Source organism: Prionailurus bengalensis, chromosome B3 (assembly GCF_016509475.1).
Source record: "Prionailurus bengalensis isolate Pbe53 chromosome B3, Fcat_Pben_1.1_paternal_pri, whole genome shotgun sequence".
Taxonomy (NCBI): domain Eukaryota; kingdom Metazoa; phylum Chordata; class Mammalia; order Carnivora; family Felidae; genus Prionailurus; species Prionailurus bengalensis.
In genome coordinates this window covers 6,622,106-6,643,028 of record NC_057355.1, presented here as the reverse complement: position 1 = coordinate 6,643,028, position 20,923 = coordinate 6,622,106, and the positions used below count along the sequence as shown (strand labels likewise).

Below are 20,923 nucleotides of genomic sequence, written 5' to 3'. Positions count from 1 at the left end.
TTTCTTTAAAAATGGAAATGGCTTTGGATTCCCATTGGAAAGGAATTATTTTAGGAAGGGCTGATGTGTGTGTGGAAGATACCCCCTAAAGGACATGCCAGTGTCAGGGGACAGGAGGAGGGTTCTCCAGGACACTGCTGGAACAGGTGCACACTAGTGGCCTCTCAGGGGCCGTTTGGCAGTAAGTGCTGTATTTCAGGAGATCTCCACACTGTGCTTTACAGCAGTTCCACTTTTAGGATGTAGAAACTGTAAAGGCTTGTGTCCAGGACAGTCGTAGTAGTGTCATTTGCAAAAGTGAGATACTAGAAAAACTAAGACGGAAGATATACACTAAGTGGACTGGCTAAAAGGCTTATGGTCTATTTATACCGTAGGATATGACTTAGGCATGAGAAAATACAAATCTAAATGTTCAGATATAGAAATGTTCAGATGTAGAGCTATCTCCAAGATAATGTGATAAAAAAACAGTAACAATGTTCTCCCTTGTGGGCTTTATAAAAAAAAAAAAGTACAGAACACATCGATGTGTGTACATTTGGGAGGACCCACAGATTACAAGTCAGACTGGGAGAAATCTGATCCCAATGGTGAAAACTAGAAAGGCACTGGTGGGCTCACTGTGTTAAGTCAGGGAAGCAACCAGATTTCTGCAAATGGTCCTTCTTCCAGCCGGTCTGTAAAACAGATACCGAGGAATTGTAAATGGAGAGATTTGCTGCTGTCTTTATCCGCGTCCAGGTCCTTCGAGGAGATTGAACTGGCAGAAATCTTAGATTACTGGAATATGAGGAATCCTGCATTTGACTGGAGGGCAGATCTAGCTTTCTCCTGCAAAGCCAAGAGCAGCTCTGCGGACTGTTTCAGAGGACAACTCTGAAAGCCCTTGAATCTGAAATTTAGGTCTCGTCTTCTTTGCCCTGTAGGCCCGAGTTCTTCGGGAAACCAAGCCGATCCCTAACCTCATCTTTGCCATCGAACAGTATGAAAAATTCCTCATCCACCTTTCAAAGAAGTCCAAGGTAAACATACTCCATTATCTTCCAGTGTTTCCATTTACCCTGCCGGGGGGCCTAGCACACAGAAGCGGCACAGTGTGGGGAAACCACAGCCCTTTGCTCTGTGATCTGATGGCCTGAATGCAAACCTCACATTGGGGACTGATAGAAAAGCAGGTCAGGTGGGCGCATGCTTGCTTTAAGTCGGCACCGAAGGGTTTGTTGGAGGCACAGCAGCAGCACCTCCGGGTGGCCCTGGCGGGACCTGTCATATAGGTAGGAAAACCTGTTGCAGGTGAACCTGATGCAGCACATGAAGCTCAGCACCTCACGAGACTTCAAGATCAAAGGAAACATCCTGGATATGGTTCTTCGGGAGGGGGAGGATGGAGGACGACGACGACGACGAGGTCAGTGCCTGCTCCTGACTGGAGCGCAGCAAGCCCGGCCACCCTTCTGACTGGCTGGGATGGGAGCAGCATGGCTGAGGGGAGGGGGCCAGAGAGAGGGGGCGGAGGGGGTCATTCGAAGCCGAAACTAAGGGCTGTCAGAGAAGGGCTAGGAGTTTGGCACCATATGAAGTTACCCAGTTTTGTGCACATTTTGGGGTAGACCTTTCTAGAAAGGGGGTGGTGACACAAGTTCTCACCATGGGGTCTCCTGTGACCTCTTGAACCATTGGAAAATGACTACTTCCTCTCCCTGGGCCCTCGTCATGAGGGCCTCGCCGTGAGGAGTTCAGGTCAGGCTTCCTGCGGCCCACCCCCACGTCTCAGCCTCCTCTGGCCCGTTAGCTCTTCCAGTTGCAGCAGCGCCCCCAAGCCCCGTGAGCTCCTACAAGTTTCATTGGCTCGGGTCCGTCTGACGTGGAAATTGCCATAAGCCACCCTGATCTGTCGCTTCTCAAAAATTTTGAACCTACATTCTTCGGGCGGTCACATCCCAGGCTGTAACACACCTGGCCCTGTCTCCTGCCCTTTTACTGAGCCGGCGCAGGGCCACCCAGCACCCAGGCGCCTCTGTCCTCGCCCGGGTCTGAAGGCAGGAGGCATTAGCACGGGCCTGCTCCGCTACTTTAGAGGCCTCCCCCGCCGCCTCTTCCCCTTCCCACTCCTAGGAGGTTGTTCTGTGGAGAAGGCACCACCACCACAGGCTTTGGTGAGAAGATAAAGGATTTTTGTTTTTATTTCCACTGCCTCTGAGCAGGCTTATCACATTAGAGCGTGACTTCTCTCCCCTTCTAGGGCACTGCATCAGAGCACGAGGGACAGGACAAAGAACCCGCCAAGAAGAGAAGGAAAAAATAAATGAAATGCCTGAGTTAATGTGAACTTTGGGGCTTCTGCTCTTTTTACCCAGCAAGCAACAGTGCCCCGTTGTCCCACAGCCTGCACCAGTGTTAGCGTCTTGGTTCCGAACCCATTGAACTCAACTGCACCTTCAGGTAGAGGCCGTCGTGCCTGGCAGGTCCTGCTACTGAAGAAGGGCTGGCCCGAGGGAAACCCTTTTGCAAAAAGCACAGCTGAAAGCCTGAGTGTGGGAGCCCGCACCGCCCTGACGAAGCTCCACGGGAGCAAATACAGGGCCTCCGGGCAGAGCTACGGTCCAGGCGGGCTTCATTTCTCCAAGGAGCCTTTGGTGAGTTCAATTATCTGGTAAATATCCAGCGCTTCGCCTGAAAGAGAGTGCAAGCTGGTTAGGATGCTTCCTCGAGAACTGTACCTCTGCGCCCGGAAGGGAGCGGGGAGGCCGGAGGAGTGGGAGTGTCTGTTCTGTACTAAAGAAGTTGTTGCTTTAACTTGTTCAAATTATTCAAAGCACGGTTTTTTTTTTCCTCTTGAGAATGCACTTTGAGCTTATACAATAAATCTTAAAACGCGTTTTTGGTGTGGTTGGAGAGGGAATAATAGTACATAGCGAATATCCTGAGTTCTGGTTTCTTTCTTCGTGTACGTGAACAGCTCTCTAGAAACCTGTTCCTCTGCGATTTGAACAGCATGTTCACCTCGGGCCCGCGGCACACGATTAACTGGAGCAGCCGCCGGCAGCCTTGAGCTTCCCGCTGTCCGAGACGGCTTTCGAGTCCACCCTGTGTTCTACGCACAACAAACAAATGTGTGGAGCTCACCCTGGGGAATCCCGTATCTCCTTTCCATCCCAGTTGGGTTGGAAGGGGTTTTACAATCCATGGTCACTTCCTTCCTGAGGCACTGGTCAATATCGACTGTACTGAAAAAGGCGACTGACTGGGGCAGGTCATCCAGGCCCAGCTTATGGGCAAACATGCACCTGAAAAAGACCCCATCTCCTCTCAGGCATGTCCAGCACAGCCCTCCACCCAGCAGCCGGACCCCTCCCGCCGACACCAAAATGAAATCAGGGACCCAAACACATCTTTTCTCCCCCCACGGTTTGGTCCGCTTTATTGACGTACAAAATTTGACTTGATATTCAAAACCTATGAGGACCCTTAGCTGTAAGAGGGCAGTGGAGACCGTGTTAATGTGTAGAATACTTCTTATTTGCCCATTAGGACAGATCTGGGTCCCAAACTGGTTCTGAGTGGCAGACTAACACGGAACTATAGTTACCATTTAATTAAGCCACGTAAACTAGGAATCTTAATTAAAAATACTTTCTAAGTCACATTTAACAACGTTTTCTGTTGATAGTCCAAATAACTTGTGGCACTTAACCGAGAAAAGCTATCTGGCGTTTGATCTGCAAAACCAAGGTGTGTGCCTAGGGGAGGACAAGATGACAGCCACTCTTCAGAACACCTCCCAGACCTCTCTCACTACCTGATCTGGTCTGGGTACATACATTCTTTTCAAACCCAAGAAATCTTTCTTAAAAGCTGAGACCGGTCTTTTCAAGACCGTCTTTTTCAACTAGACATAAAAGCTGAAACCAGCACTTCTGGGGCGGTGAAAACGCACAGAGCATGCCCGAGCCTGGTCCACAGCCCCGCACAGGAGCACGTGGCCGGCCAGAGAGGCCCCGGGGCCCCGCGTACCTGGTCAGGAGGTTGGTGATCTGCAGGGCCAGGGCCGCGCGGTAGCGGTCCTCTTCTCGCACCAGGTAGCGGACCTCGTCGTGGATGCTGATGCAGAAGCGCCCATCGATGGCAAATTCTTCAAAAAGCCACTTCATGGCCACGAGCATGAGGTGCAAATAGTCCACAGCAGAGCTCTGCACCACCCAGTTCACACGACTGGTCATAAACTGGGGGGAAGGAGGGCATGGGTCAGAGGGGAAGAGCCCTGCCCTCCCCTGTGACCCCTCTGCTCGGGCTCCAAGGACAGTGAGATTACCTCCCCCTGGACGGCCGAGGGCTCCAGGGCTCGGCTGATACGGCAGCCCAGCACGGGGGTACATGGGGTGTCAGACGTGGCGATGCTCTCCAGCTTGTTGAACATTTCTGACTCTGTGCCCCCCATCCACGCTCGTTCGGCGACCACCTCCCACTTCTTCCAGTGTGACCTGGGGACCAGGGGGGAAAAGGGGAAGCTTTGCCTTTCAGCCTCTCAGAACTGAAAACAAGGCATCGCAGCTCTCCTGGGGCCAGCCCGGACCCCTCCCCGCCGTCCTTGGTACACAGAGGGCTCTCACTTTCTTGAAGCTTCTCTCTGGATCTTGCGCAGATCCTGCAGGGAAACCCAGCCATCTTCAGTCCTGTCCACGGGGAGGTCCAACTCCCTCACCAGCCACTCCCCCTCATCCGAAAGCCGGTACCTAGGGGCAGCGTCGTCATTACCGTTCCTGTGGGATCGCCTCCTGTGTGCCAAGCCCGGGGCCAGGAGTGTCCCCAGATCCCCACGGGCTCTGCTTCAGGGAGAAACCAGCCGAGAGCCAGCAAGGGACTCGCCGGGCAAAGGTGAAGCCCGGACAGGAGCCCGGGCTATTGTGGGCTGTGCCACGGTAGCCCAGTAAGGGACAGATTCCACCACGAAGGCAGATGCCGCAGACGCGGTCAGGAACCACCGAATGACCGACAGCTGCCATGTTTTAGTTCCGGAGGCAGCAAAGGCCAGCAGCCTGGCCAGAGGGGCAGTAGCAAATGGGAAGCTCCTTGAAGGGAAAAGGGCATCCGGAGAAAACGACCACAGCCGGGCCGGTTGATGACCTCCATTCCTGTCACCCGACTCCTGGCTTCAGCGCGGCCTGTGACAACACCAGGCCTGTCCCCTCATGGCTCCGGAGCCTTGTCACTCACCACCTCAAAGCAGCACCAAGGCTTCCCCTCCCGCGCTCTCGGCCCAGACTCTTGTGTGACGCCTTCAAATTCTCTGACAGCCCGACCTCTGTCATCACTGCTCTTGCGCCCCCCGTGCAAGCCGCACACCCCCCTACTCCGCACGGTACCCCGCCCCCCCGGTCTGCACGTGTACAGTCACCGCCACACCATCACCTGCCTACCCTTCGGTCTCATGAGGTAGCCGGCTACTTGGACACGGTCGCTGCAGAGCGTACCTACGGAAGCTGGCCGTGCACCTCTCCTCCAACACTTGCTTCGGGAACCCTCCTAGGAGCCCACTACAACCCTGAGCACACAAAAGGCGCCGCCAGAGGAAACGAGCTGGAGCCTGGGGAGGCTCCCTCCTGTCGCACAGTCAAGGGAGTCCGGTGTTGCACGGCTCCTTCCTGTCAACTCCTGCTGTCCCACCCAGGGCCTGCCCCAGTTCCCCCTGGGTGTTCTGCATGACCATGGCTGTTGACGCGCCGCCACTCGGTGGCAACGCAACAAAAGGACGGCCTTCGCTCTATGAGGAAGACCGTGTAAGGTTATTAAAGCAGCAAATGGCACAACCTAAGGACAAACCGTCCTGGGGCAAGGTCAGAGGTCTGAACAGAAAGGGGCCAAGAGAAGGCTCAGGTGATGGGAAACGGGAGGAGAGCAGTAAAGGGGAGCAGGGCAGGCCTGAGGCCCCGGGGGTAACAGACGGGGGAGGGACCCTCACCTGCGAAGGCCCTTGGTGACAGCGTACATCTGCTGGGCCTTCTCGGCTGCCTCCTGACGTGTGAGCCGGTGGTTGAACTGCATGAGCAGGCGCTCGGCGAAGGGCTGTCCCGCCCCGTAGATGCGGCCATAGTTGAAGATCTTGGCGTGCTCACGGCTGATGCCCACCGTCGAGGCGGTCTTACTGTGTAGGTCGGTGCCCCTGCTCTTCCTGCCCTGCAGTGTCATCCAGCCGAAGGCCGTGCAGCCTGCGGGGAGGAGCAGAGCGGGCAGAGGCGGGCATGAGAAGGGCGGCTCGGAGACCTTTTGCCAGCGAACGGCCCAGTCCCGCTTCCGGCTCACCGTGCATGCCCGCGAAGTGGGCATCTCCAAGCACAGCCGCGATCCACAGCTCCTGCGAGTCCACGTCGGCACCCACGAGGACGTAGCCGGGTGGGGCCTGTACCATGGCCTTCAACTCGCTGCCTACTCGGTCAGGCTGCAGAACAGTGAGGTCAGACCCTCGCCAGCTACCCCGGTGAGACGCCTCCCACCCGCTCCCCGGAGCCAGACTTGAGGGAGGATGCTGGGCCTCTCCCAAGGGGGCAGTTTTAGAAAACGCCACACAACTGCCCCAAACTCCACAGTTCCAGGGAGGGCCAGCTGGCAGCAGTGAGGGCGACAGGTAAAGACGCCCACCCTCCACGCCTGACCTGACCCCGGCCCCACCTAAACACCACCGCGGCCGTACAGATCACGCACACGTCAACATCTGGCTACGAGGCGGTACCCAGATCACGTCTGCTGAAGGAACAGACGAGCTGTGGAGCTAGATTTGAACTTGAGTCCCGCCTGCCCCAGATCTTCAGTCCCTTCTCCTGCTCCTCACCGAAGGCCCTCCACACCCCAGTTTCTAGAGACACGGGAGAGGAAGCGCAACGTCCAGAGGCGCAGAGGGCACGTACCCGGGCGTTGCTGGCAGTGAGCCACGTGGGCTCCACCGCCCGGCGGGTGATGGTGCCGGCGGTCACCACCTGAGGCAAGATGGCCCCGTAGCGGCCTTCCTCATCATAGCGGGGGTGCCTGGCAGGGTGGGGGAGGACACGAGTCTCGGCAGTTTGCCGGGGTCCTCGGGCCCGCCCCCACTCAGTTCTGCGATCCCCACAACCGCCCGGCAGGCCATACCTGGTCACAGCACGGGGCAGAGCCGACCTGGGCAGCCACACCACCATCTGGGAGCTGTGGGAACAGATGGACTGAGGCTTAGGACGCCCATGAGGAGAATCCACCCCCAGGCTCAGGCTCAGCTTTGGAGGCTACTGTGCCCCCTCCTTGCCCAGCCTCCCCCTCTTCACACAGACTGCATTCAGGACGGGCCCAAAAACCTACCATTCAGGAGCATAAGCCACTGAGACCTGGCCAGGCCATTACGTCAGTCCTGCCACGAGTGCCTCGGCCACGCCAGGGATGGACCTCAGCAGCCAGGGAAGTGCCCTTGTCACAGCAGCATGCTGCTGGAGCCACCCTGCACACCCCCCCCCGCCCCCCGCCTTGCCGAGCCAGACTTGAGGGTGAGTCCACTGCCATTCTCAGCCTCAGGACCCAGCTCCCAGTCCCGGATGCAGCTCTCAGGCCACCAACCCTCCACGGTCCTCAGCCACACCCAGGGCTCCAGCAGCTACACCATCAAGGCCCTACGGCACCACTCTTTCAACGTAAGCACGGAAACTGAAGCTAGGGAGGCAAGAGACTTGCCTGCGTTCCCACGGAACCAGAACCAGTAGCCGGGCCTTGAGACCACAGCCCGGCTGTCCCTCCAGTGCAGCACAGACAGGGTCAGGGCCCCTGGGTCAGGGGTGCAAGGTGGGGGGAAGGGGGCCAGGGCTGCCACGGCGTGGCCAGGGGTATATACGTGTCTCTGCCCTCCGACAGTGGCCCACCTGATTCGTTTATGGGCATTCCTCCAGAAAGAAATCATTTTGTTGATTTCCAAGGCACGGGGCCCACTCGCGCCTCCTGGGCCGGCCTGTAGCGTGCCGTCCTCCATCTTGGGCAAGAAGTCCTTGGCAAAGGGACTGCCCACATTGAAGCTGCTGCCATCCTGGAAAGGGCAGAGGAAGCAGGGGCTGGAATCTGGTGGCAGACCCCTGGCCAGAGAGCCCATTGATGCCCTGTGCACCTCAGCTCCGCCCAACACTGAGCCCAGAACCTCGTGCAGAGCCGCCTGGGGCAAATCCCTGATTGCAACACACCCGCTCCCTTCACGACACAGCCATCCCCCCTTGTCGGGGGGGGGGGGGGGGGGGAGGGGTGTGTTCCAAGATCCCCAGATGCCTGAAACCACAGACAACGCTGACCCATACGTGCTTTTTTCCTTATGTATCTACGATAAAACTTAACTACACGCAGGGAGATTAACAATACCTAATAGAATAGAACGGAGCAATGACCTGTAATAAACATGAAGTGAACGTGGCTTCCCCCTCTCAAGACATCTCACGTACTGCATTCACCCTCCTTGTGCTGATGTGAGATGAAGGGAGGGGAGTGACGCAGGCACTGGGACCAGCGTTAGGCCGCTAGTGACCTTCTGATGACACGTCAGAAGGAAGATCATCTGCTTCCGGACCACAGTTGACCCGGGCAACTAACCATCAGTCAACAGAAGCCATCATGCGACAGATGTGGTGGCGGACACCCAACAGGCCCTATGTCATTCCGTCCCACCACCACGCCCCTCGGAAAACACACCGAGACGGTGAGCCGTCCGGGGTCACGCTCTGCCCCATCAGGCGTGTCGTTCCTGCAGAGGGTGGTTCCGGGCCCGAGTCACCCTGGGGGCCCGTGGGCCCCGAGCACAGCAAGGGCAGCACAGCCGTGAACCGGACACACACCTTGTGAGGCAGCTTGAAGAACCAGCAGCCGGGAACATCCACGTCATTGTAAGGTCCGTTGCCATGGTGATAGGCCGGCTGGCTGGCTCTGGGGCCACCAGCAGCAGTCTGTGGGGGCCACACACCTAGATGAGGCCCTGCTCCAGCACCTGCATTCAGCGAGGGCCACGGGGTAGGGCGTGGGAAAAGGGCCTGAAGCGGCGAACAGGAAGCTGGGAGATGGCAGGACGGCCCCAAGGATCAGGCTTCCTCCTAGGCCTCCGACAAACGCCGGGCAACCCAAGGGTAAGGCAGCTTCTCCCCAACCCCCCGGAGACCTCGGGAACTCTCTGGCAGGGAAGAGCGACTTGGGCACAAGAGCAGGGCCTGGCCACCCAGCACCCACCCAGAGAAGCCCAGAGCAGAAGCCCCGCTCACCGGAGCCGGGGGCTGATCGGGGACTGCTGCTCCACAGCGCTCCTCCCTGGCCTCTGCCTCCGCCTCCAGGCAGCCCAGCTCTTCCACCTGGATGGGCCCAGGTGCCCAGAAGTGAAGCAGGGGGCCAGGCTGGCCCAGCTCCACCGGCCCCTCCCCAAGACACTCACACACCCCAAGCCAGCCTGGGGTGAGTGACCCAGTGCCCCCAGTGTCGTCCCCCCCCCTCCCCGCACCGCCCCCAACAAGGCTGTGGGTCCTTGGGAGGGAGCAGAGACTCCAGAGCCCAGGTTCGGGGCCGCCCTCACCGTCTGCCACACGGCGCTGTCGTCGGCGAGCAGGAACTCCTCCGCTAGGCCTGCCTCCTGGGGCTCCGGCTGCTGCTTCCCCTGTTCAAGACAGTGCTTCCTGTACAGGGACTCGATGGCTCTGGGCAGAGAACAGCAGCAGCAGCCTCTGATTACTGGGGCCCGCTCGGGGCCAGGCAGCTCGCTGGGGGCCTTCCACAACTCCCTGTCAGTCCTGAGAACCAGCTCTGAGGCAGAGCCGGACGGCGCTTTCCCTGGTTCTTCGGGAGTGGCAAATCACAAGGGACACGGCCCACCGGTGGCAGGCTAGGGTGCCAGGGCTGGTCTGACCCAAATCTAAGCTCCTCCCGAGCACACGGCCACCGCCTCCCCTGGAAAAGCTCTGCTCCCCTGGAGCAGAGGGAGGTCAAGCCCGGCCGCCCCTGCTGGACCCCAGCCCCTTTTGTCCCAAAGACCCCGCGGATGACTCAGGCTGTCCTACAGAGCCAGGACTCTCAACCCGGGCCACGTCAAGTGCCATGGCTTGTCCCCAACACCTGTCAAGAGCTCAGGGTTTCGGGCCTTAGACAAGTCGGCCGGCTTCCCTAGGCCTTTATTCTGCCAGCTCTAAGATGGGGATAACCACGGTGTCTCACGTGAGGGGAGCACCGCAACAAAAGGTTTACGAACACAGAACATCGCTAGCGCTCAGTACCTTACACTCAAGCCCGTCTGCCCTGCTGCTTCTGACGGCCCCTGCTCTGATGTTCCTGTGAAGGCAGCTGGGGTCCGGCAAGACCCAAGGGCAGGGCGTTAAACCTCCACAGGGCGCCAAGGCCCGGGTGGAAAGGGCAGCCACGGAAAAAAGAACCCAGACTCTCAGACCCCAGCTCTTCCCACTAGCCCGAGCTGGGCTTGCGTTGTTCAGCAGGGGGAAAGGGTCCTTAGGCTCCGCCCCTTCCTGCCCTGAGCCTAAGCCTCACCTGTAGGGGCAGGCCACCCCGGCTGATGCCAGGGCAGCTTCCGCCGGTGCCTTAGCCAAGTTGTCCCGCCGCCCGGGCACCAGGTACCCCCAGCCATGCCGCTCCGAGAAGTGCAGAGGAAAGCCATCCCAGGTCATCGCCATGAGTTTGGGAGTGACCCGCATCTGCAGGCTGAGGAGGCTAGGGCCCGGGGTCCACGCAGGGTCATCTAACCGGGGGCAGAGCTTCCGGTACCACCTACGCCCCGCCAGAAGAGAGCAGTGTCACAGTGGTGGGGGGAGGACAGCATGGGACTGCAACCCGGGTTCCTTCTCCCGTGACCTGACCCACCCATCCTCTAAAGCCCCCTGGGCTTTCTGATGACTTCAGTCTATAGTCACCGGATGAGCCAGGGCCCCATGAAGTCCCCTAGAATAATTCAAATATCTGAAGAGAAAAATCCTACGTCAGGCCCACAAGCATGGCCCAGGACTGGGCTCCCTCCCAAGCTCCATTTCGTACAGGGTGACAGGCCAGAGGAGACAGCACATCTGTCCCCACCGCTGCTCTAGAGACCCGCCAGGGCCTCCCAAGCTCCGCCTCTCACACACAGTTCACGAAGGCCAGCACAAGGCGGTGAGGCACCCCGCCCAAGACGACACACCCCGGGTCACACAGGTGCCGAGTCAGCACCCCGCTGTTCGCCCTGGCCGCCCATTTTCTCATCTCTGCCAGTCGATGAGGCACAGATAAAAAAATCACCTCCTCAAGGAAGCCTTGATTTCCCCAGAGAGAATTAGGTACTGCCTCAATCCTGCTCACTCCTCCTCCTCATCGTGGTTACAAAGACCGGCTGCACTGGCCGGTCGTCACACCTGGCTCCTCCTAGAAGGAGCTCCTGGAAAGGAGCCGTGTTCCTATCTGTGCAGTGGCTGCCGTGGGCCCGGCACACGACAGGTGTTCAGTGTACTGGTAGTGAGTGAGACCAGGGAGCCGGGGGTCAGAGGGAGCAGACGCCAGGAGGACTGGAAGACAGCAGAACGGATGGCAGCCAGGCAGGAAGGGCCCACACGCACACCACCTCTGTGCTGGGGCCCGGAACACGGGAGGCCTAACGGGAGGGGACAGGACTCACCCAGGGTGTCCAGGAAGGTGCTGGGGGCGCTTGGGCAGGATCTCTGCGGTCCCCTTCAGATGCTCCAAGCAGGCGCGGGCCGTGACATCTCGCTGAGCCTCCTCCTCCTCACTGGGGGGGCCGGGGTCTGCACGGGGTGGGCAGGACGATCAGGCCCGGGAGGGGGAAGAGGCTCTCAAGAAGACCTGCCCGGCCGACTCCTCCCCGGAAGGCTGAAGCTGTCCCTTCCAATGGCCCCCTGGAGCCCAGGACCTCCCCAGGGACCACCTCTGCCCCCACCTCCCACCGGTGCTTCCCCACCTTCCTGGTCCTTGGGATCCCCAGGGGCCCCAGCCCCCTCGGTGGGCAACTGGCTGGCTGCAACTGGCTCCTTCCTCTTCACCTGCTTCACCTTCTTCTGTTTAAACTCCTGCAGGCCCCACTCCAGGTCCCAGAGCCAAGGGTCTTCTTTGTACCTGCAGAGCCAGGCCACCAGGGCAGGGGATGGCCAAGCTAAGGCAGGCCTGTGGCCGGCCCACGCACCCCTAGATCCTGCCCTCCCAAGGCCTGGCTACCTCTCTCCTGAGAGCAGCTGGCAGGCGTCGTCGGCCAGGTCCATCAGTGACTTCTTCATCTCCCGCTGGAGCTCCTCGTAGGTGCTCTGTGCCTCGGCCAGGTACCGCTCCCAGTTCTGGTTGACAGGCAGGTAGGAGACACCCATCTCCAGCATGCCGGCCAGGGTCACTGGGTGGGGACACCTGGGGGGCAAACGCCAGGGTGGTCATCAATGACCACAACAAAGCGGGCTTGGGCCCCAATACCTGAGCCAGTCTGGAAAGCCGCAGCGCAGCCACCCACGTGGCACAGCTCTTAAGCAAGACCAGGCTCTCGACTCCAGCTTGACTACATCATAGCCGTGAGACAGTGGGCAAGTCGCTTCACCTCTCTGAGCCTCAGTTCCTATATCCATAAGCTGGATAGATATAGGGGTAACCCCATCCTCGGGGGTAACACGGGAATTACAGATCCAAACGTGAAAATGGCTGCCACCCCCTGAATAACAGCTAAGTGCCAGGCGCTGTGCTCACAACTGGGGTAGTCCGGTACTGTCTGTGTGCGCTTCACAGACGGACACACTGAGGCTCAGAGAAACCTAGTGACTTGCCCAAGGGCAAACGAGTTAGGACAGTCAAGATTTGAGCCAGGCTAGGTGACACTTGTGACTGGCCACACCGTAAGAGTGACTCACTAGCAAACATGACCATGATGAATGTGAAGGATTCAGATGGCCGGCTCAGGATCTGGGTACGGAGAGGGCGCTGAATGACCCAGGACCAGGCACGTGAAACTCGGGCACAGCCCTCGGCCCTCCCCTCCAGGCCTCTGTAGAAACCCAGAGCCCAGGACCCAGGTGGCCACCAATACACTGAGTAGCTCCATTCTCGCAACCTGGAAAGGCCAAGTTCCACAGCCTGAGAAAGACCCAGCACCACCTGAAGACAGAGGACCCAGATACCGGGCACCTGCTGACCCCCAGGGTTCTCACCGGGGCCCCCCCTCACCTCTCCAAGAAGAGTGGTAGCTGCTGCTGGAAAACCTCATAGGTGGCCCACACGTCCTGGGCACAGTACTGCATCAGGTCCTGGCACAGGCGACAGGAAGGCGCTGGGTGGGCAGCCATCCCACTACCATCGCCAGGTCTCAGGGTCAGGTCTGGCAGCTATACTCCCCGGGGTCGGGTCGGCTAGGGTCTGCCACACCCACCTCCCCAGAGCCCCGCTCCAGCGCCGTACCTGGAAGTTCTCACGGACGTCCTTCATGCTACCCTTGACAAACAGCTCTCGAGGCTCCTTCTCTAAGGGAGGCCCCCCCACGTAGAGGCTGTGCACGTCTGCCAGGTTATTGACGCTGCTGATGTCCAGCCAGTCCCAGGCTGAGATCTAGGGTTGGGGGCCCGGAGCAAGGGATACAGCACATCAGCCTGGCCTCAGGACAGGCAGGCAGGCAGGCAGGCTGCTGAGACGGTCCCAAGCGCCCCGCTCTGGCCTCCGGCAGCGAGCTCTCACCACTGGGCCGCCGGCTTTGTTTGGGGACTTCTGGCCTCGCTGCGTGGGGTGCCGGGCCTTGCGCTTGCCCTGTTTGGCTGCCATCCACAGACTGCGCTGGAAGCCGCTGAGCCCCGAGATGGCCATGTGCATGCTCATGGTGTCCAGAAAGCGCATGCGGGAACCCTGAGGAGGAGAGGGGCTGCGGCGGGGGCCACTCCAGCCCTGCTTCGGTGCCGCCAACCCACCAGCCCCACCTCGGCCTCCTCCGGTCACACGGCCTTCCGACGCTGAAGACCAGCTCACGCGTGCTCGTGCTTCTCCCTCCGACTGTGACGGGCCTGCCCTCCCAAATCCGAGCCACCCCTGCAGGTGCGGGCCTGGCTCAGTCCCAACACTCAAGTCCTCCCCGGCCTCCAGCAACAGCTCTGAGGGCCGCCTTGGGAACAGAGTGTCCCAAACGAGGCCTTCCGAGCTCCCAGGCTCAGTCCCTGGCCCAGCCCTGCTACTCACAAGGCTGTGTGAGCCTCGGCTATAAGCCAAGGCTGCTCTCGCCTGCCCTTTCTCCTGGGGTGGTTGTGAGGAGGCGATGAAAGGACACCCGTCATAAAATTCAGGATGCCACAAGCACCCACCGGGCGTGGTTCTGAGTGTCTGACGTGCGCACTGTTCAAACCTCCCCAGGGATACTACAAGGCAGCTTCTGCTAGCTTCCTTTTTTGACAGATAACGAAACCGAGGCTCTAAGGAGCCTCTATCTAATCTCTCTTTTCACAGATAAGGAAACTGAGGATGTTAAGGCGCTCACACTGCTGGTCCCTGGCTGAGGCAGGATGTGAGCCCAGGCTGTGTGGCCAAAGACCCACACGAAGCTCTAAAACGCCACACAGAGACAAGACATGTTAGTACTCTGTGACGACTCAGGTCCTGTACCAGGCGAGTCCCGGGCACAAGGACCAGGGGCAAGGCTGGTCAACAGGAGGCCCTGAGCTGCTACAAGAGGAGCAACGTCTTTCCTAGCCACTGAGATCAGAGGTCTGGGGCCACCCCACGCCAGAACCTCCAGCTGGCCCCAGGAACCTTACCTGGATCAGGTACTGCTCCCTGATATGGGCGCGATCAAAGCAAACGTTGTGCCCCACCACCAACTGCTCCTGCCAGTCCCGCTGGGTGGGGCCGCCGGCGCTGGCAGGGACCTCCAGAGGAATGAGGTCAGCCGGCGACAGCTGGCTGGTCCAAGAGTAACGCTCTTCCACCAGCCGCCGGCTGCACCAGGAATACCTGAGGGAGGCGAGAGGCAGACGGGTTCGGCACAGAGGCATTCAACTCCCGCCCCACAACACCCACCGCGCACCTACCGCCACACGCCAGGTCCTGCACTAGCGGCTGGGACACCAGGAAGACCAAGGGGTGCTCCTGACCCTCACAGAGCTGGAGGTCAGGTGGGTGTGTGGGAGGGAGGTTATAAAACCTTTACTTTTCACTTCCACGGATAAAAACGGAACTGAGTGCCACAGTACTGGGTGTCCAACACAGGCATCCAGCCCGGGCCGTCAAGGCGCTTGCTAGGTCCAGTGTTCACAAAGTCTGTGCTGTTTATGAACGCTGTCAACCCCTCAGGTCTCTAAGCACAAGACAGCAGGTGTTCAAAATGCTAGCGAAGGAGAGAGACAATTACAACAGAATCCCAAGCGGAAAAATGTTTTTTTAGTTGAAAGTGGCAAAAAAAGAAAACAAACAAAAAACCAAAAGCAAATGCTGCACATGTACAGGATGAATCACCTAATGGCTGGACAGATTCTGAAGGACAGACCGAATCCCACATCTTGTGGGTGGTGCTGTGCAATGGAAGGACCGTGTGCTCGTGTGCGGGGGCGGGGCCGGGAGGGACTGAGGACCCCAATTCAGGATGGGGTGGGGGGCGAAGGTGGGGGGGGAAGGCTGGAGTGCGCTCAAGATCCGCGGGGCTAAGCGTGCGGAAATGGCCACTGAAGAAAAGCCTGCTGTGAACGACAGATCATGCCAACGGATCAGAGCCAGTCAGCGTCAAAGTGGTGACCAGGCCGCGTGTGGCCAGCACAGGTGCAAAGGAGCTTCCTACAACCCTCTGCAGGGGTTGGGGCGGGAGACGGGGGCCATCTGCCTCAACAGTTTCAACAAACATGAAACTGTTTCTTAAGAGGAGGGGGCTACTGGCAGAAACAGATTCCTAGTTTTCAACCTGCTGAAATCTAACTCACACTCCAACTGCTGCTGATACGCTGGGGCGCAGGCTGAAACCTCCTCCCCGCTTTCAAAGCCCTTGAAAACACCCCTGAAGAAAAGGCTAGAAGATGTCAAATATTCGAGGCTATGGTGAGGACAGAACTCTAGTAGCAATAAAAAGTCATGCTGGTGCCAAGATCCGGGTCTGCGGCTGTGCACGAGAGCGGTCTTACTATAAATTTATGATTAAAAAAAGAAAGAAAGAAAGAAAGCCAAAATGCAAGCACCTTCGGAAAATTTAAGATGAGTCAGATCGATGCCATTAATACTCTACGCTTCTCCTATGAATCTCAGATAAATGCTGACACCCGTGTGATGCCCCTCTCGGCTGATGACCACGGTCCTTACAGGCGGCCCTGGGAAGCTGCCCTATGGGATGTCTAAGCCCCCCACCGATCCCACCCCCCCCCCAAAGTTTCCGGCTGTTCTGGAACTTGGTGTTACACAGCTATGGGGCAGGGACATGCCCAAGTGCGAAGTGGACTGCTATGAGGGCCCCCACCTGGTAACCCTGCTCCCCACCATAGCCAGGCTCCCAGGAGGCAGGTCCCCAGATGCGCCCAGGCCTCAGCAGTGCCCCTGGCACCTCTGGCAGCAACGGGATGAAGATGAGAGGTGGACGGGAAGGGCAGGGAGAGGAAGGAGGAGGAAGAGAAAAGGGGACTTCGGGTAAAATGGCCAAAAGGACCAAGAGATCAAAAGACAAGTCTTTCTTGCCACTGGTTTCCTAATTCTCCTTCTGCCACCATGGCCTGCTTTACCTTCTGAAACGATGGGCGCATTCCCTCTATCTTGACCGAGTTACGTATAAGCACTGAGAGGCTCATCTTCACTGGAACTAAATCAATGCGGAATCTAGTTTCGCTCTTTGCAGCCATTAATGCCTACCTTATCTATTTAGCCATGTTTTCACCATTTTCAACTGCATATTTAACATTTCGCAGCTTTCTTTACAAAGATGTAGCTTCCAATAGGAATAAAGAAACTGCTAACTTTTTTGCTGGCCATGCCTGAAAGCTTTAAGGTTGTAAATAGTATTTTAATCCTGGAATGAAGAATAAAAAAGGGGAGAAACAGGACTGCCATCATTGTTTGAAAAAGAAACGTGGGTAGCACTTAGAAAGTTATTTCAAAAGAAGAGAGATTTGGATACACCTTTTGGGGACCAAAATGCCTGCTTGGGAGGCTGGGGGAAGGAAGCAATGTTTCTCAACTGGGGATGGTGGGGGGCGGGGGGTTGCTGCCTCGGGGTGGAGTACATTTGTGACTTGCCAGGATACTCGCTCTGGTATTTAAGAGAGCGGCTGGGGACGCCAAATGTCTTATACCTCCTGGGACAGTCCCACAAAAGGGAGAGTTCTCCTGCCCACAATAACCAATAGCGTCCGCAGACAGAAATGCTGTTTAAATATTTTGGACTAACTTCTCAGGAAGCTATTAGGGGAGGGGGGGAAAGGCACCAAATCATGGCAACCACACATGCTCTCCCTGTCAGTCCCAAGTACAACGGTCTACTGACATTCTCCACATGGCCCCTATCACCACCTGACATCTGCCTGGGAGTCTGTTTCCTGCCTGTATCTTCCCGCCAAAATGGAAGCTCTGTGAAAGCTAGGGTCAAGCCTCTTTGAGTTCACCAAGGAATCCGCAGTCCCTAGAAGAGCACCCGCCTGGCACACAGTGGGAGTTCAATAAACGTTCACTGAGCCAAACTATTAAGCTGGGCCCCCCACGTGAGCTGAAGTCCCCACCCGAGCCCAGCCCCTACTTACCAGGCCGAGGGGGATATGGCCACCGCCAGCGTGGGGCAGGTTCCCTCTGCCAAGCAGACCTCCACGTCGAACACCAGGGCCCGCTCCTCGGGGATGGCCACGGGTACGGCCTCCCCCGCGGGGCCGTACCGGGTCCAGCCCTCCGCCCAGGCCCAGCTCGGGGGCCGGGGGGGCAGCCGGGCCCGCAATAACGAGTTGGCCGCCTCCAGGTAGGGCAGGCTCTGCTTCTGGGCCAGGAGGCGGAAGTGCTGGTCCAGGCTGCCCCCGTAGAGGGGCGGCAGGCGCAGCTCCACGTCCGGCAAGGGCGTGGCCGGCTGCCCCCAGAGCCCGTGCCTCTGCAGGTGCTCGACGCTGCGGCGCACCGCGGCCTCGCCGGGCTTCTCCGCGCCGCGCCCGAAGATTTGCTCGTGAAGCCCTCTCGAGAGCATCTGGATGTGCAACGGGTTGTGCCGCTGCTGCCCGCCCTCCGAGGATGGCACTTGCTGCGGCCGCGGCGGCGGCGGCCCGTCGCTGGGGACGGGGGCGGGGCCGGAGCCGGAGGCCCAGCGCCCGGGAGCTGGAACTGGCCCTGGCCCGACGGTGGTGGCGCCGGCCACCTTCTTCCAGAGCAGGCGGCTCATGGTTGGTGCAGGGAGCCCCCCGCTGGGAGTCAGGACACCGGGCTTTGGGCTCCAGCTTGGCTGCTTTTACTGGCCGAAAGACGTGGAGAGAGACACGTCCTGTCTCTGCGTTCCAGTCAGTGAAATGGGTCTGACCATGCCTGCCTTCCACCCACAAATCCTGAAGGAGACAGACGACACAAAGTGTTATTTTGGACCCAAGGCATTTCGTGTTAGGTGACGAGCCGTCGCTCCCTGGGCACTTCCTGCGTCCGGGGCAGCGTGCCAGGAGCTTTTAGGGACAGTTTCTCAGTGAAGCCCCAGACAACCACGGGAATCATCAATACCCCTCCTGAGGACACTGAGCTTCCAGCGGGTTCATCAGTGAACTTGGGGGAGGTGAAGGCAGTGGCTACGAGTGACGGTCCTGGAGGAGGACGCGGCGGGTTTGAATCCCGGCTCTGGCCGTTAGGAGATGCGTGACCTTGGGCAAGCTCCCTAAGGCCCCAATCTCCTACTCTGTAAAATGGGGTTACGGATTCTACCTGTCACACGGGACCGCTGTTTGGGTGACACAGGGCGAACAAGTCGCGAGGCGCGGCCGTCGGCAAACGGTGGCTGCCATTACCGCGACTGCCGCGGCCCGAGGGCCTAGCGCTGCCAGGTGCCAGGCCCCGGATTCGAACCCGCAGGGCGGGCAGCCGTCCCCCGGAGCCCCCACCCACGCCCGGGCCGTGGCCCAGCCGGCCGAGGGCGCCCCGCAGGGGGCGGCGGCCCCCGAGCGCCCGGCCGGCCGGCCGTGCCCGTGCCCGTGCCCGGCGGCGGCGCCGCGGTGCGCCCTGGGACGAGCCTCCGCCCAGCTCGGGGCCTCGCTCCCTGCCTGGAGAGTGAGGGGCTGCGCCGCCGCTCAGCGACCCGGCCTCCCCCGGGCCGAACCCGCCGGAAACCTCTGTCCGTCCGGTGCTTCCCGGGCCGCGGCTCCCGACCCCAGGCCGACCGAGCGGCGTCTCCCTCCGCGCGGCCTACGCAGCCTCGGGGTGGCGTGTGGCCTCCATCCGACCGGTCCGCCTCGCTGGCAGCCGCAACTTCCCGTCTGCGCCCCGCTCCGTCCCGCGGCTACCCGAGAGGCAGGCGGGAGACTCCCGGCGCGACCAATAGGAGGGCCGCAAGTGGACCGGTCCGCCCGCAGGGGGGAGACGGAGACTTCCGGGTGGGCTCTCCCTGCGGAACTCTGGGAGCCAAAGTCCAACCTCCCCTGCCCAAGAAAGAAATGGGCTGGTCCCAGGCAAGCTGGAGGGCGGTAGTATTACTTTTTAGATTGTCCAAAGAGCACCAAGCGTCGGGCGGCCGCGTGGCCTAATGGATAAGGCGTCTGACTTCGGATCAGAAGATTGCAGGTTCGAGTCCTGCCGCGGTCGCAGCGGGTGTACTAACAACTTTTGGTTAATTCTTCGCCTCCTTAGGAAGGTAGCACCGGGACAACCTGAAATGTTGTCGCCTGTTTCCACCACACACTGAAAACTGGGAACGCCCGGACCCTCGGAAGTAACTGCGCCCTCCCACCCGTCCCTGTGACGTTGCTCGCCTACGCCTCCCAGGAGGGGGGACACCTTTCTAAAATGCACCACCCGCGGGTACCCTCACGCAGGTGTAGGAGAGGGGAGAGCGCGGGGCATCCTTTGCGGAAATCCCAGTTTACAGTCGATTGATTCGCCGGAATGACAGGGCTTCTCAACTGAAAGGAAGGTGCTTCCGTCCCCAGCCCCGCGCTTTCCGTCTTCATCCTGGGCCATCCTGATGGGTAAAAGTGCTCCCTTATCGTGGAACCCGAATCTGCCCATCGGTCACAAGCCCCGGCCAAGTGCCTGCGGCTCCCTGCGGGCTGGGGAGCCTTCCAGCCTTTGCGGTCTCTGGCCGCCGTGTCCACCTCCTCTTGCTCCTGGGGCCGCGACAGCTCTGCTTTCGATGCTCCTTCGTCCGTGGTGGAGACTGTAAAGTACCTGGCGGAATAAGACCCACGTGAATAACAAGAGCCTGAGCCCCAGCTGCGCGGATTTGAGATCAAGAGAGATACGAGGTCAACCTGAGCTCACAGAGCTGATTAGGGACCAAATTCAGGCCTCGCTGAAAGTCGGTCTCCACCTTCCAGCCGGTGCACGTGCCAGCACACCATGAACTCATTGGACAAACCGATTGGGTGTTTTTCAGGGGTAGGGTGGGGAGATACCCAAGGAAACACACTCCTGGCCTGGTGGGCCCCCCCACCCCCTGTTGCCCCCAGAGAGGCAGCGAGAAGCCCAAGCCAAGGCTTGGGAAGGCAGCATTGAGCCTTCATTTTTCCACACATTTCCCCTTTTCTTTATGAAATATTTTTCACATACTGTTCTGGATGCATTTCGTAGACACACAAATGTGTGTTCTGTTTTTCTTGGTTAATTCTTCGCCTCCTTAGGAAGGTAGCACCGGGACACCCTGAAATGTTGTCGCCTGTTTCCACCACACACTGAAAACTGGGAACGCCCCGACCCTCGGGGCCAAAAAAAAAAAAAAAAAAAAAAAAAAAAATCAACTGAAAACCCACTATTTTATATAATCTGTTTGTTGTTGTTGTTTCCACTTAATCTGGTACTG

General features: G+C 58.9%; 2 protein-coding genes and 1 non-coding gene across 4 annotated transcripts in view; 2 read left to right on the top strand and 1 right to left on the bottom strand.

Moving 5' to 3' along the window:
• FANCI (FA complementation group I) overlaps positions 1-2,880 on the top strand; it is a 103,276-nt gene extending 100,396 nt beyond the window's left edge. Inside the window, 4 exon segments of the mRNA XM_043554697.1 lie at positions 930-1,025; positions 1,297-1,392; positions 1,394-1,411; positions 2,246-2,880. Coding sequence (XP_043410632.1) covers positions 930-1,025; positions 1,297-1,392; positions 1,394-1,411; positions 2,246-2,308 — 273 coding nt within the window. The 3' untranslated portion in view covers positions 2,309-2,880.
• On the bottom strand, positions 2,156-19,431 carry POLG (DNA polymerase gamma, catalytic subunit). 2 transcript variants are annotated; one of them, XM_043554699.1, is made up of 23 exons: positions 19,240-19,431; positions 17,694-18,473; positions 14,742-14,937; positions 13,678-13,842; positions 13,405-13,551; positions 13,174-13,253; positions 12,187-12,369; positions 11,933-12,087; positions 11,633-11,759; positions 10,519-10,755; positions 9,557-9,677; positions 9,252-9,338; positions 8,835-8,942; positions 7,881-8,041; positions 7,126-7,179; positions 6,906-7,023; positions 6,304-6,439; positions 5,963-6,209; positions 4,614-4,736; positions 4,316-4,484; positions 4,018-4,226; positions 3,130-3,290; positions 2,156-2,676 (listed from the first exon to the last, which is right to left on the bottom strand). In XM_043554699.1, the coding sequence occupies exons 2-23, from the start codon at positions 18,311-18,313 to the stop codon at positions 2,618-2,620; spliced, it is 3,663 nt and encodes a 1,220-aa protein (XP_043410634.1). In that variant the 5' UTR covers positions 18,314-18,473; positions 19,240-19,431; the 3' UTR covers positions 2,156-2,617. The 2 variants fall into 2 exon arrangements, with proteins under 2 accessions (XP_043410634.1, XP_043410633.1); XM_043554698.1 differs by lacking the exons at positions 2,156-2,676; positions 3,130-3,290; positions 19,240-19,431 and adding an exon at positions 2,836-3,097 and having other exon boundaries at positions 17,694-19,017.
• Positions 19,432-19,637: 206 nt separating this feature from the next.
• Positions 19,638-19,710, top strand: TRNAR-UCG. The gene has a single exon. It is a non-coding gene; the product is annotated as a tRNA-Arg (tRNA).
• Positions 19,711-20,923: the final 1,213 nt, after the last annotated feature.